A 16,209-nucleotide genomic window follows, 5' to 3' on the forward strand; every position below is an offset into this window, starting at 1 on the left:
TACAGGTGTGAGCCACCACACCTGGCCCCATTAAACATTTTAACAAAAGAAAAAGAGATAACCTTTTTTTTTTTTTTTTTTTTTTTGACTGAGTTTTGCTCTTGTTGCCCAGGCTGGAGTACAATGGCATGATCTCGGCTCACTGCAACCTCTGCCTCCCAGGTTGAAGTGCTTCTCCTGCCTCAGCCTCCCAAGTAGCTGGGATTACAGGTGCCCGCCACCACACCTGGCTAATTTTTGTATTTTTAGTAGAGACAGGGTTTCACCATGTTGGCCAGGCTGGTTGCGAACTCCTGACCTCAGCTGATCTGCCCGCCTCAGCCTCCCAAAGTGCTGGGATTACAGGTGTGAGCCACCATGCCCAGCCTGAGATACTGTTTATCATCTGATTTTTAAATACATACAAAAAATTTTTGCCAAAGCAATACCAAAAAAGAGGCAAAAAATTGGAGAAACAAAAATAAAAGGACATGAGGAAGCATGAGAACGTTCCTTCTGAGTCTGTAGTTCTGGGTTCAGAGACTCTGGATGTGCTAGACAGAAATTGAATGGGAATCTTGAGGAAATCAACTCAAGGGGAACAAAGAGGGAGGCAGCTCTCTCTCTGGGAGGTTCAGAAAGACCAAACAAGGGATCTAAGCCCTCCCAGCGGTCCCTGGGGCCAGACCTACTGCAGGACCCAGCCCTGCTCACCTTTGCTCCCCCAGGGCTGCAGCTCCTTCTTCAGGATCGGTCCCTTAAGCTAGGGACCCGAGGCTGGACTTGTTGTCCAGGGACACTTGGACAAATCCTTTCTGTAGGATAAGGCTGATTCTTAAGTCTTCCGGCTGCAGTCCCGGTGTCTCCTGGTTGGTCATTCTGACCCTAACTGACACCTTCATACGTGCCTGGGAGCCAGTCAGATTTCTCAAAGTTTAAAAAGGCTTAGAAATACAGGGGGAAACTGTTATTCTTAGAAAACCCTAAGGATTCAGCTTCTGTGTGTGTGCCTGTGTATTTGTGTTTTTAGGATAACATTTTGTAAAAGGAGAACAATGAATGAGGGAGACCTATTTAATGTTAAAACACATTCTGAATTACTGCTTTAGAGAAACGTTTTAGCCCGAATGCTTTTCCGAAATGACAATTTAATCAGAACACCACTGTGTTGGCAGATGGACAGAGCAGCTCTCGGGAAGTGGAGTGTGAAACCCAGAACGGAACGCTGCCTGCATGGTGCTTCCCTTCCCCTCCCATCAGACACCTCCCGCACCTGATTCTTGGTCACAGTTCCTACCCTCATCCTTGATCCTCAAAGGATAACAATTTCAAACCAGAAAACTAGCACACCATTCTGGAAGCTGTAATTCCTTGCCTAGTGTACGTGGGGAGGCTTGGATTTTTAGTTGAATGAAAGAAATGAAGTCTGGAAACAAATACTCCCATATTCAAGCAAAGCTCTAACCCAAGAGAACTACAGAAAAAGAGAAACTGATGTTGAGTGAAACAGAATAACAATTCAGAGAAAGAGGCATATGTAGCCATTTATGCCTAGTGTTCCATTATTGGAACGCTAAGCATGTGGGAGTTATTTATTTCCTACTGCTCAAGGTCATCGCCAAGGTCTGATTGCAAAAATTCAAAAAAATTGCGACCTTAGGCATAAATGGGTTAAAAAGAAAAAAGTTCTAGATGGGGTAAGGAATTAAACACATAGAACAACAACAATAGGCCGGGCGCGGTGGCTCACGCCTGTAATTCCAGCACTTTGGGAAGCCAAGGCAGGCAGATCACCTGAGGTTGGGAGTTCCAGACCAGCCTGACCAACATGGAGAAACTCCATCTCTACTAAAAATACAAAATTAGCCGGGCGTGGTGGCGCATGCCTGTAATCCCAGCTACTCAGGAGGCTGAGGCAGGAGAATCACTTGAACCCAGGAGGCAGAGGTTGTGGTGAGCCAAGATCGTGCCATTGCATTCCAGTCTGGGCAACAAGAGCAAAACTCCATCTCAAAAAAAAAAGTAAAAAAGAAGAACAACAAAAACCCTCATCTATAACATGATTATTTCAAAAGAGTTAGAAAACAATTTAAAATGAGCAAATAATTGCTCCCTAGTAAATACCAATGATAAATTATTAACTACAGTAAGTAAAAATTGCCAAGGAAAAAATGAAAACTCGAACAATAAAAAATTGTGTATCATTTCATAATGAGATCCAGGTCACCTAGGATTAATATAATGATAGTATATTATTATATATTATATATGTTATAGGCTGGGCGTGGTGGCTCACGCCTGTAATCCCAGCACTTTGGGAGGCTGAGGCGGGCTGATCACCTGAGGTCAGGAGTTCGAGACCAGGCTGACCAACATTGAGAAACCCCGTTTCTACTGAAAATACAAAATTAGCCAGGTGTGGTGGCGCATGCCTGTAATCTCAGCTATTCTGGAGGCTGAGGCAGGAGAATCGCTTGAACCCGGGAGGCAGAGGTTGCAGTGGGCCAAGATCCTGCCATTGCACTCCAGCCTGGGCAACAAGAGCGAAACTCCATCTCAAAAATTAAAAAAAAAAAAAAAAAAAAAAAAATATATATATATATATACACACACACACATATATACACACACACACAATATATTAGTATTTATTATTATGATATAATGAGATTATATTATCATGATATAATGAGATTATATTATCATGATATAATGAGATTATGTTATCATGATATAATGAGATTATGTTATCATGATATAATGAGATTATATTATTATGATATAATGAGATTACATTATTATGATACAATGAGATTATATTATTATAATGAGATTATATCATATTATAATATGAGATTATAATATAATGAGATTATATTATAATATAATGAGATTATATTATAATATAATGAGATTATATTACGTCGTTATGATATAATGAGATTATATTACGTCGTTATGATATGATGAGATTATATTACGTCGTTATGATATAATGAGATTATATTACGTCATTATGATATAATGAGATTTTATTACATCGTTATGATATAATGAGATTTTATTACATCGTTATGATATAATGAGATTTTATTACACCGTTATGATATGAGATTTTATTACATCGTTATGATATAATGAGATTATATTATATCGTTATGATATAATGAGAAAAAAATACAGCACCTAGATTAAATACAAAGCAAAGCAGGCTGGGCCTGGTGGCTCACGCCTGTAATCCCAGCACTTTGGGAGGCCGAGGTGGGTGGATCACCTGAGGTCAGGAGTTCAGACCAGCCTGGCCAACATGGCGAAACCCTGTCTCTACTAAAAATACAAAAATTGGCTGGGCGTGGTGGTGTATGCCTGTAATCCCAGCTACTCGGGAGGCTGAGGCAGGATCACGCCACTGCACTCCAGCCTGGGCAACAGTAAGACTGTCTCAAAAAAAAAAAAAAAAAGCAAAGCAATATGTAAAGTTTATAACACTATATAAAAATACGAACAAAATTCCCAACAGAAAATTGCCAAGGGAGAAAAAACAGAAAAGTTTATACAAAGAGAAATGAGAGAAATGCAGTAGCCATTAACTAGAAATCTGCAATAGAAAAACAATGACATTAGAAATTAAAGATATGCAAATTTATTCATCCATATTGAAGTGCAATGTTATGCCCCTTAAAAGAGAGAGAAAGAACAGAAGTACAGTCATTAGAGCTATTGGGTGATCAGGTCTGGACAATGCTGGTGACCCTGTATAATCGGTACTCACAGGTTTGGCAATAATGATCAAGAGCCATAATCTCTGGTTATCCTAATTCTGTAATTAAAAATTAGAAAAGCTATATGAACAAAGCTATTCAGACCAGCCTTTATTTATTTTTATTTTTATTTTTATTTTTGAGACAGAGTCTCACTCTGTCGCCCAGGCTGCAGTGCAGTAGCACGATCTCTGCTCACTGCAAGCTCTGTCTCCCGGGTTCACACCATTCTCCTGCCTCAGCCTTCCAAGTAGCTGGAACTATAGGAGCCCGCCACCACGCCTGGCTAATTTTTTTTTGTATTTGTAGTAGAGATGGGGTTTCACCGTGTTGGCCAGGATGGTCTCGATCTCCTGACCTCTTGATCCTCCTGCCTTGGCCTCCCAAAGTGCTGGGATTACAGACGTGAGCCACCGCGCCTGGCCCAGAGCAGCATTTATTCATATAACAAAGATCTCAAAGTAACCCAAATATCTAGCAATCGATTTCAGCACATTTACTTGATAGACTATTTTCAAATCATTAGAATGTTAAATATGTAAAAACATGAACAATTTTTGATGAAACAATAAGTGAAAAGTAGAACTCAAAATCGTCTGCCCCCCTATGTTAAAACGATAGAGAAAGATGAGCTGGGAACAAACAGCGGATAAAGCCTGAGGATTGGAGTTGTCAATGGATGTGACGATGGGAAAATCCTTCTGAGCCTGCATTTGGGCTGCTAGGAGGGGATTTGCCTCAGAATCCACAGATCACCAGCACTGGGCAGCCCTGATATTTAAAATGCAGATTCTAGACTCTATCAGGCAGGAGCCAAGAAATTTGCATTGTTAACACCTGTGTGTGTGTGTGTGTGTGTGTGTGTGTGTGTGTGTGTGTGTGTGTGTGTGTGTTATAAACACAGGTTGGGAACCATGGATGACTAAGTGAAGTCATTTTGTCACTCTAGATTTGAATTTTCTACAGGCTATAGAGTGTAGTTTGGCTAAAGCAAAACCCAGCTACGATCAGGACTACACATCAATTCCAGTTTGCTGTGGGTTGGGAAGGGATGGGGGCCGAGTGTGGGTGGGCCAGTCCTGGCAAGCCTTGATCTTTGCCCGGGCTTGTCCTTCTGGGGAGAATTACCTGCTTCTGCTGAACCGGCGGTGACCTCATCTCGGGCTGGAACCCGTGCTGCCATGGAAGACTGTTTCTGGTGCCCACTAATCCTTGATGTTCACCTTGTTCCCTGCCCCCAGAGAAGTCGTCCGGACCCTCCCATCCCTGGAGTCTCTGCAGAGGTTATTTGACCAGCAGCTCTCCCCGGGCCTCCGTCCACGTCCTCAGGTAAAGGGTCTTGGGGTTGAAAAGGTGAGATTAATACACCAGGGAGGAGGATTGAGTTAGCCAGTCCTGAGGGCTCAGAAGGAAGAGGGGAGCACTGCCCATCGTGTGTTCACTGGGCAACAGCAAGCAGGTACGCTGGGGTTGGGGGTGGGAGCCTCAGCCCCTGCCATTCCCAGGAAGCCATCTCCCACTGCCAGATTTTGATTTGAGGAATAAAGATTTCAAATTATGCACCCATCAGCAAAACTTATTTGTGCCAAATAAGGGGGCAAGCAGGGCCTGTTCCCATCATTTCTCATCAGAAACTGAAAGGAAAGAAAAACAGGAGATGCCTAAACTCTTGATCCTATCTCTTGTCCCAGGAGGAGCAGGATGAAGGTGCCCCCTCAACCCCTGCACCTGCTCGTGGCCTGGCAGGAGGCCAAGGTCGTGTTGCTCATTAAGCAAATGTCTGTGTAACAAAAGGTGTCATCAATATAGTTTTAACAAGTTTTTTTAGAAAGCAAAAGCTGTATCTTAGGAGAAAGTACCTGCAACAAAGATTAGGGACAAAGGATTACAGATAACAAAAGGTGTCATCAATAAAGTTTTAACAAGTTTTTTTTAAAAAAAAGCAAAAGCTGTATCTCAGAAGAAAATACCTGCAACAAAGCTTAGGGGCAAAGGATTACAGACAAAGCATTCATATGTTTATATTATTATTTTCATTTGAGACATGGTCTCGCTTTGTCGCCCAGGCTGGCGTGCAGTGGCACAATCACAGCTCACTGCATCCTCAAACATCGGGTCTCAAGCGATCCACCCCACCTGAGCCTCCCATGTATTAAAACCACGATTACTTTTGCACCAGCTAATAGCTGGGGGTTACAGGTGTGTGCCACCATGCCAGTCTCCTTTTAAAATTTTTTGTAGAGACAGGTCTCACTGTGTTGCCCAGGTTGGTCTCAAACTTCTGAAGATCTTCCTGCCCCGCCTTCTGAACTGCTGGGATTACAGGTGGGAGCCACCACACCTGGCCATGTTTTTTTAAAAATTCCTACAAATAATTAAGTAAAAACAATCCAATTTTTAGAACAGGGAAAGGCTATAAACAAGGCGGTTCACTGAAGAGGGACAGGGAATAGCCAATATAGATAGGAAAAGGTGTTCAACCTCACCTTGTTAGTAACCAGGAAATGACATTTGACACGAGGTGGTCTCTTCTTGCCTATTAGATGGACAAAGAGTTGATGCTCAAGTTGATGGTTGAGTCAGGACTTGACTAGGGTGTGGGGTGGAAGAGGTGCTCACAGGGGCTCACTCCTCTGCTGTTGGAAATGGAAATGGGTTTTCTGAACGGCACTTTGGCCATTTGTATGAAAATGTGAACTGCAGGCATCCCTCAAGCCCACAGTTCCATATGTCGGCAGCTTCTTAGGGACTACAAGCACACAAAAAGTAAAAGAAAAAACATTGAAAATCATATAAACAGGCCGGGTGTGGTGGTTCACACCTGTAATCCCAGCACTTTGGGAGGCCGAAGCGGGTGAATCACCTGAGGTTAGGAGTTCGAGACCAACCTGACCAACATGGTGAAATGCTGTCTGTACCAAAAATACAAAAATTAGCCAGGCGTGGTGGCGGGTACCTGTAATCCCAGCTACTTGGAAGGCTGAGGCAGGAGCATTGCTTGAACCCGGGAGGTGGAGGTTGCAGTGAGCCGAGATTGTGCCACTGCACTCCAGCCTGGGTGACAGAGTGAGACTCCATCTAAAACAAAAAAGGAAAAAGAAAAAAAGAAAATCACGTAAACATAGAGAGCTGGTGAACTGCAGTGGTGCAGAATTCTATTCTAAGGTGTGAACACTGCTCTGGAAAGATCTCCAAGGCTACTGTTAGGTGGAAAAGCAGATGGCAGGATGATATAGACACTCTGATGGAAGTCTCCACGAGGAAATCAGATGGGAAGGATTTAAACCCAAAGGGCCACGCTGGTCACCACAATGCAGGGATGAGACTGGGGAGAAAGGGACTGGGCCAAGGGGGATTTTGAGTTTGCCCGCATTGTTTGTTTGAGTTTTCTACGGAGAACATGAATTTGTGTTCTACTTGTGCAACTTTCAAAATTCAGAAAAAAAATTTTTTGCTTTCTCCGAAGTGAATGATGGGTTAATTTCTAAGAAAGTAAAAGCAAATCTAGACAAAACAGGGGCTCTGCCCGACACTTGAACTTAAGTAGTTTGAGTGGAAGAATGCACAGTCAAGTCTTTGAAGTAGATTAGAAGAGAGAAAAAGCCTCGAGAGAGAGGCCAGCTGCAGTCCCAGTTACGGTGCTGCCTGGTGGAGGCCAGTCTCTGCATTTGGTGGCAGGACAGAGCAGCCACACGGTGGAGGGTGCATCTTGCTGCCACACTCCCCTCCCTTTTATGAGACCCTGAGTCTTGAAGAAAAACAGAAAAGGTTATTCTTGATTTGTCTTTAGGAATTCAGAAATCAAGGAGGGAGTTGAGGGTGCCTTGAGGAGAGGAAAGAACATTGGTCCATGGATCAGAAACACCTGAGTTCAAATTCTGATTCACCCTCATGGACCTTTAGTCTCCCCATCTGTGAAATGGGGACAGTCATGTCTCTGCAGGGTTTGGTTAAGGAGTGAGTGAAACCGGGTGTGTGAGACTTCGGACCCTGCTAGACTCTCACCAACATGAGGCCCTTTCCCTTAAGTAGGCAAGACAAGCTGGGGACACCCAAACCCCTGTGTGGTTACTCGAGGACTGCTGGGAAGGTGAAACACAGTGTTATCAAGATGCTGGCTGGGGGAGACCTGGGTCCGCCCTGTGTGAGAAAGGAGAGCCGGTAGCCTCCCTTGGATGGTTAACCTGCCTTGGAGCCCACTTCCTTTTTTTGAAAAGTGCAACTGAAAAGCAAAGTGAAAAAACTGGGTCAGCTGATGTAAACCCTCAGGTAGCAGTCAGACCAGTCTACCCTTTAACAGGCTAAGCTGTGAATTCTATCCGCAACCTCGACACTGGTGACATTTGGGACTGGATTGTTCTCTGTCGTGGAGGACTCCTGTGCACTCTAGGAGTCCTCCACATCCTGGCCTCTACCCATGAGACGCCATTAGCATCCCCCAGCTGTGACAGCTGGAAATGTCTCAGACATTGCCAAATGTCCCCTGGAGGGCAAAATCGCCACCAGCTAAGGACCACTGGGCTAGCCCCCAATTCAAATCTCAGGTCTATACTAGCTGTAAACTCACCACTCTGACTCTATTCCCCCATCAGCAAAACAAGGATTAGAAAAATCAAGACATGTGAGGATTAGATGACTTAATATATTTCAGATGTGCTTGGCATATCATTAAGAACTCATCAAATCATCATTAGGCAGAAGTATGGGGAAAGCTCCAGCATTTATCTAATACTTTTCGTTTCAAGCACAAATGCCCTGTTTGTCAGTAACTTCATTTATGTTCTCTAAGGTCTTGTTAGATCTCCCCTCCCAAAAGTCACAAATCCAAAGAGAGAGCCGGTGGGGGGCGGGGGACCTGCAATTGAATGGTGATTGCCCCGGGTGAAGGCAGGTCATTCCAAATGTCTTCTACTGTGAAAAGGAGGAGGCTTGAATCTGTGTTACCGTTTCAATTATTTGTGAGATAAATAACCCTAAAACAAGGGAATCCTGAACTATCCCATCTCCTGACCAGCTTTTCTTCTCAACCAACAGGCAGCCCTTCTGTTGTTCCCTTGCCTAAGTCTTAGTGCCACCCCTTCAAGCCACTTCCCCGATTGACAGTAACTATAGAAGAATTGTAAGCTTTATTAAGAAGCAAGGGAAAGACCAAAAAGTGGTTAGAGAAAGCACTGACAATTATTAACTGCTGTAATGGTGGAGTGATGGTTATTGGGACAGGGAATGTTGTGGTGTCTAAGGGTGGTAGTGATGGTGATAACAGAGGTGGTCATGATCATGGGAGGGCTGATAGGAGTGGAGATGGTGGTAGTGATGGTGATGGTGATGGTAGACGTGGTCATGATCATATGGGAGTGATAGAGGAGGAGATGGTGGTAGTGATGGTGATGGTGGAGGTGGTCATGGTCAGGATAGGAAGGGTAGGGGTGGAGATGGTGATAGTGATGGTGATGGTGGAGGTGGTCATGATTATGGTGAGAGTGGTAGGGCTGGAGATGTGGTAGTGATGGAGATGGTGGAGGTGGTCATGATCATGATAGATGTGGGGTGGAGATGGTGGTAGTGATGGTGATGGTGGAGGTGGTCATGATCATGGTGAAATAATAGGTGGAGATGGTGGTAGTGATGGGATGTGGAGGTGGTCATGATCATGGTAGGACTGGTAGGGGTGGAGATGGTGGTAGTGATGGTGATGGTGAGGGTGGAGGTGGTGGTAGTGATGGCGATGGTGGAGGTGGTCACGATTATGGTGGGAGTGGTAGGGGTGGAGATGATGGTAGTGATGATGATGGTGGAGGTCATCATGATTATGGTAAGAGCGGTAGGGATGGAGACAGTGGTAGTGATGGTGACGGTGGAGGTGGTCATGATCATGGTGGGAGTGATAGGGGTGGAGATAGTGATAGTGATGGTGATGGTGGAGGTCATCATGATTAAGGTGAGAGTGGTGGGGGTGGAAATGGTGGTAGTGATGGTGATGGTGGAGGTGGTCAGGATCATGGTAGGACTGGTAGGGGTGGAGATGGTGGTAGTGATGGTGATGTGAGGGTGGAGGTGGTAGTAGTGATGGTGATGGTGGAGGTGGACATGATCATGGTGGGAGTGATGGGGTGGAGATGGTGGTAGTGATGGTGGTGTTTGTGGTGATTGTGGTGGCCATGCTGATGACTCTGGTGGTGCTGTTGAAGGGAATCCTATTGATCACGGCAGTGCCATTGATCATTTTGACAGAGGCAGCAGTGGTAATGGAGGTGGTGATAGTAAAAGTAGTACACTGAAGTAGCTGGGTGGAAAATTGAGGTCAAAAGCAAGTGCAACCTGGCTGCTATATTGAGCAAGGGGTGAGGTAAAGGGACATCACCTGGCTGGTGATAACCCTGGTTCCATTCTGCTTTGTGTTCACATTAGTCATGCATGTGTCTGATTTTATCATTCCACCTCTTATTATTAACTTAATAAGGTATTAATAACTTAATAATGTATCTTATTAACTCTACATTTCCACACCTGGCAGCATGTCTAACGTAGAATAGATGCTTTGTAAATGTTTCTTCTGTGAATAAGTGCATGAGACCATGCACTTGGCATCAGGCAGACAGGATACATATCTTGCTCTGCCATTTACTAGCTGTGCGACCTCAGACAAGTTAGTTCATCTCTCTGGGCCCTATATATACTGAACAACTTAACTGAGCATCTTCATTGGCCAGACACTGTTCTGAGCCCCAAGGTTGCAGTACTGAACACAGTCCTCTTGATCTCCATTCTCATGGAGCCTCCATTCAGCAGGGAAGACATACAATGAACACATTGGAAGGAGATAACTTTAGCTGGTGGTGATTGATATGAAACCAAACAAGGCAACTTGGTAGAGGTGACCTGGTGGCTATTTTAGACAGGGTGGTCAGGGAAGACCTCTTTGCGGGGCTGAGACCTGAATGATGAGGAGGTGCCCCTCCCAGGGGAAATTGAGTCTCTGGAGATTCCTCAGAAGGGAAGCTCAAGGCAGATGTGAGTTGAGGATGAGAGTGGCTCAGATCTTGGTGGGGCAGGTGAGGTGGGGGGCTGCATCATATAGGAACTCGGAGGGCAGGGAAGGGGTCGGGATCATTTTCTTCTCTATGTGGAGAACTGTACTGGGGTTTCAAGCAGCAGGGCTGGGTCTATTTTGGAAGTAGGACGGGAACACCATGCAGGAGGTGTAGGAGGGAGGAAAGGTAATATGCAAGGACAGTCCTTGAGTTTTGTTTAAGCAACGGAGTGGGTGAGGTGAGAAGCACTGGGGGAGAGGCAGATTTAGAGGGAAGAAGAAATGAAGATCTATTTTTTGGCCATGTGAATTCTGAGAAGATTGTAGAGATCCCTGTGTCCTCATCTGCCGGAAGGGGATAATAATAGAACTTGTGGGGCTGCAGGGAGGCTGGAATGGGGTGAGGTGCGGAGAGCACCCAGTGCGTTGCCTCTCGATGGTTCAGGTTCAGTGATGCCGCCTTGATCCTCTTTCCCTCCTCTCCCACTCCTCCCCCAGGTTCCTGGTGAGGCCAATCCCATCAACATGGTGTCCAAGCTCAGCCAACTGACAAGCCTGTTGTCGTCTATTGAAGACAAGGTACGTGTGGGGCTCCTGCGGCTTCTCTTGGTCCCCTCTTTGGTCCCCTCTTTGCATGGAGAATGTCCAGATGCACAGGCTCGGTGTCCCCTTGACCCTCTGTCTCTAACGCTGCTGCCCACAGGTCAAGGCCTTGCTGCACGAGGGTCCTGAGTCTCCCCACCGGCGCTCCCTTATCCCTCCAGTCACCTTTGAGGTAAGTGGCCATGGGACAGCAGAGCCTGGGCTTGGGCTCCACAGCCGGGCAGAGAGACATGTTCTTGTTCCTGTGGAAAGAGGGATCGGGGCTTGAGCTGGGGAAGAGCAAGGAGCCCATTAGCCAAGAATGGCAGTTGGTGGACCTTTGTCGCTGTGACGGTGGTTCAACGTCAGAACGGGCACCCAGAGGTGACTGGGAAACCCCCTTCGGAGGGAAGCTACAAGGGAGGAGTGTCTCATTGGGCCAGGCACCATGTAAACTTTGTCCTTCTCAAAATGGCAGAGATGAGTGACATCAGACAGGGCTGCAAAGTACTGCCTCAAGGGGGTGGGGAATTCAGAAAAAAAACCCATGCGATTCCTGTGATTTCCCTGACAATGACTGGATTAGAATCTCCAGGCTTGACCCAAAATGTGTTTTTCTTTACAATCCCCAGAAATTCTAGTATATTCACCCCAGCACTGGTCCCACATTCAGGAATCCAGTATGAGACCTGCACTTCCTCCGCCACACACGCATTCCCCACCCCAAAGTCCTTTCTAGACCTGGTGATAATCCTCTATTAAGATAAATTTCCATTTTCTGAGCATGCCTACACAACTGTTGTGGGTTTTCTTTTCTATTATTATCATTAAATGTTCAATCAGTGGTTGTAACAAGGCCTGGGAGTTTAAATCTATTACTAAAATCCTTTCTGGAAGTAGGTGACACATCAGATTAATGAGTGTTGTCAAAGTCATCAGTGAATGAACCATTTCCAGCAATTCGTCTGTTTCCTCCACCAAACCTACTGGCAGAACGGCTCCCCCACACACAGTGGACGAGGGGGACGCCCCGAGAGTCTCTGTGATTCCCGGGAGACGCCCGTGGAAATGTGCACGTGTGCCGCTGGGGCGAAAGAAGCCCAGTGGCCCCACGAAGGACGCCCACCAGAGGTTGCCCAGCCATGTAGACAAGGGGTTCGAGCGGGGAAGCCTTGCAAAAGCCCAGGCAGAAAATCAATGAGTGACACATCTCTTCCCTTCTAAGGTGAAGGCAGAGTCTCTGGGGATTCCTCAGAAAATGCAGCTCAAAGTCGACGTTGAGTCTGGGAAACTGATCATTAAGAAGTCCAAGGATGGTTCTGAGGACAAGTTCTACAGCCACAAGAAAAGTAAGACCCCTCGCGCCTATCAACCACTGGCCCTCACCTGCCTGTGGAATTCCTGCCCTCTCAGCTCACCTCTCAGAAGGCCTGCCCTGCAGGTCTGTCTTCCGCAAGCGTGCATGCCTGCGCTCACGCTTGTGTGTGTGTGTGTGTGTGTGTGTCTTCTCTTCCCCACCAGGACCCAGTGTGATCCATGCTATCACCTCTCAGTGCCGGGCACAAAGCCTTGCACAGATGAGGTCTTGTTGACAATTGGGTAGTGTCTGTGGCACAAGATAAACTAAACTGTGAGTACATGGACTCTGGAACCAAACTGCCTAAATTCACGTCCCAGCTCTGCCACTTAGCAGCTGTGTGACCTGGGACATGTCATGACCTCTCTAGCCCTCAGTTTCCTCATCTGTAAAATGGGGATGATAAAAATTATGTGAATAATATGCACAAGGCTCTTTAGGCCAGAGCCTAGCATGTAGTGGCCACTTTGAGAGTCAGCTGCTATTAGCAGGTTGAGAACCATCAAATCAACTCATCCATAAAATGGAAACTCTTCACACAACAAATGCATATACAGAAGCTGCAGAGGAGCAAGACAAGGGGATCCAGGGCCGGCAGGACAGATGAGGCCCCTGCCCACGTGGAATTTATATTCTGGTGCATTGAGTGGCCGATAGAGACTCAAATACATCTGTCAGTACAGATGAATGATCAGATAGATGATCTGTCAATACAGTGGATGATCGAGCCATGAAAAGTGCTACAAAGAAAACAAAACAGGGCAATGGGGTAGAAGTTAACTGGCAAGAGGGGATAGTGTAGAAGGGGCAGACACAGAAGTTTCCTCTGAGTAAGAGGCACATTGGCAGAGACCCCGAGGCTGAGAAGCAACCAGTCGGGCAGGGGTCTGAGGGAAGAGCACCCCAGCTAGCAGAGCAGCATGTGCAAATGCTGGGAGATGGGCACTGGGGCTAGCAGGCCAGGGCCCAGGTTAGGGAGGCCAGGCAGGGTGTCAGGAGGCAGAGGGGTAGGCAATGCCCAGTGCAGGGCCCGTGGGGCTGGAGAACAGCAGCAGACAGGACCAGAGGGTTGACGAAAGCACGAGCGTTTCCTGAGCAGCCTCCGGTTCTGGCTGATGGCGAATGGACATCTTTCTTCATCTGGGTGGCCAATGGGTTCCCCCGAGAAACCTGATCAATGCGTAGACCCTTCCCTCAGATACATCCCAACCTTCACACAATAGTTTGCATCCCATGTCAGGTTTTAAGACCACTGTGAGGCCCCCCAAGTCCCTGTGGCTACAACAGCTTTTTTTATTCTTTAGTGTCTCAAAGTTCATTTAGAGGGGCATGGTTAAGGCTGCCACAATTAGCAGATAAAAATACAGGAGGCCCAGTTAAATTTGAATTTCAGATAAACAACCAATGTAGTATATGTATGTCCCATGCAATATTTGGGACATACTTATATGCAACAATGATTCACAGTTTTTCTGAAGTTCAAATTTAACTGGGCCACCTGTATTTTATCTGGCTTCTTCAGGCATGATCAGCACCTTTTTTTTATTTTTGAGACAAAGTCTCACCCTATCACCCAGGCTGGAGTGTAGTGGTGTGATCTTGGCTCACTGCAACCTCCGCCTCCTGGGTTCAAGTGATTCTCCTGCCTCAGCTTCCCGAGTAGCTGGGACTACGGGACCACCACCACGCTCAGCTAATTTTTTTATTTTTAGTAAAGATGGGGTTTCACCATGTTGGTCAGCGTGGTCTCGAACTCCTGACCTCAAGTGATCCACCCGCCTCGGCTTTCTAAAGTGCTGGGATTACAGGCGTGAGTCACTGTGCTCGGCCATCTTTTGTTCTTAATAAAGTAGTATGCACTAAGTGTGGGGAACTGGGAGGACCTTGGCAGGGCCTGTGCATTCAGAGTCCTCTCTGTCCCTGTGTCCTTGGAGATAGGATGCTCTGTCCCCCAGGTATAGGGAGGGCTCCTCTCATATGAGGGTCTATAACCTGCTTTAGAGGAATGTCAGAAGGTCCTTCCTGCACCTGCCATTGCTCAAAGTCCTTCAGCTTAAAATATTCAACATGCTTAGGATGCCATATTTTGGAATAGTGCATCCTGAACCCACTGATAGCACAGTGGGGTGCTGGTAGCCCAGCCTTGAGTCCCAGGTCAGCCACTTGTGACTTGGGTCTGGTGTCTTCTCTCTGGTCCTCAGTTTACTCTTCTGTCCAGCAGGGATAGTAGTAGCGTCTTGCAGGGCTCTCATGAGTCTTATGTGGGTGAACATCAAAGCACCTGGTGCTTAGCCTCCAGGGAGTGCTCAATACGATTGACTGTCACCACCACCACCATTATTATTACCCTTCCAGGGTAGCCATGAGGGAGGCTGATCTCAGGGAATGGCTGGGGGTGACATCATAGCTGTCACAGTCCTGCAGAGGGGAGCTTATAGCATCATGGCGGCCCCTGTGTATAGTGGCAAGTTGGGCAGGAGAAATGGGGAGTCACTGATGGTTCAAACAGGAAGGCTGTGTGGAAAGTGAGCTTAGAGTGGTGGTTTTCTCTTATTTGTTGATATGGTTTGGCTGTGTCCCCACCCAAATCTCATCTTGAATTGTAGCTCCCATAATCCCCAGTTGTCATGGGAAGGACTGGGTGAGGAGGTAATTAAATCATTGGGATGAGTTTTCCATGCTGTTCTCATGGTAGTGCATAAATCTCGTGAGATCTGATGGTTTTATAAAGGGGAGTTCCTCTGCACAAGCTCTCTTGCCTGCCACCACGTAAGATGTGACTTTGCTCTTCCTTTGCTTCTGCCATGATTGTGAGGCCTCCCCAGCCATGTGCAACTGTGAGTCCATTAAAACTCTTTCCTTTATAAATTACCCAGTCTTGGGTACGTCTTTATTAGCAGCATGAGAACAGACTAATACATCTGTTAAGGAGAGAGGGGTGGCCCCAACTTGGATAAGAAGAGATGGAAACGTTAGGACGACGAGTGAAGATTGTCAGAGCACCTGATTACTAAAAAACTTAAGATTGAAAGAAACACCTCCCAGGGTTCTGAGAAGTGCTATGAACTTTTGTTGGTTTAACGCAACAGACGTTTGCATAGCATCTTCTGTGGGCCAGCCCTTCATCGTGAATGCTTCCTCTAAGGATTTGCTGTGGAGAAGGGAACGCTGGCACATGGGCAGGTATTAGAATGTGCTCCAGAGGACGGTTGTCCAGAGGGAGGACTGATTAGCTCTTTTAGGGAGTGAGGGCAGGAGGCTTCACACCACCGAGACGGCTCTGACTGGGATTTGAAGGATGAATAGGATTTTGCCAAGCGTGAGTCAGGGGAGGGCACTGGTACTGAGAGAATGGGGTGTGCAGGGAACGGGAGAGGGTGTTAGTGAAATCACACATTACATGTTGCTCATCTCTCGCTATGGTTCTGGAGAGAGAAGCAGCTGGGCACGCCATCCTAGGTGTGAACGGAGCCCAGAATGCCCAAGTAAGGATTGGAGCT

General features: G+C 46.4%; 1 protein-coding gene across 2 annotated transcripts in view; it reads left to right on the top strand.

Annotated features, from left to right (window-relative positions):
* Positions 1-16,209, top strand: part of INPP5D (inositol polyphosphate-5-phosphatase D) — a 151,960-nt gene that overhangs the window by 75,941 nt on the left and 59,810 nt on the right. For both annotated transcript variants that reach the window (XM_030802963.1, XM_030802964.1), the window contains exons 6-9: positions 4,982-5,069; positions 11,269-11,349; positions 11,474-11,545; positions 12,578-12,701. In XM_030802963.1, the coding sequence (XP_030658823.1) occupies positions 4,982-5,069; positions 11,269-11,349; positions 11,474-11,545; positions 12,578-12,701 (365 nt within the window). The remainder of the gene's footprint in view (positions 1-4,981; positions 5,070-11,268; positions 11,350-11,473; positions 11,546-12,577; positions 12,702-16,209) is intronic.

The sequence above is a fragment of the Nomascus leucogenys genome, chromosome 22a (assembly GCF_006542625.1).
Source record: "Nomascus leucogenys isolate Asia chromosome 22a, Asia_NLE_v1, whole genome shotgun sequence".
NCBI classification, from domain to species: domain Eukaryota; kingdom Metazoa; phylum Chordata; class Mammalia; order Primates; family Hylobatidae; genus Nomascus; species Nomascus leucogenys.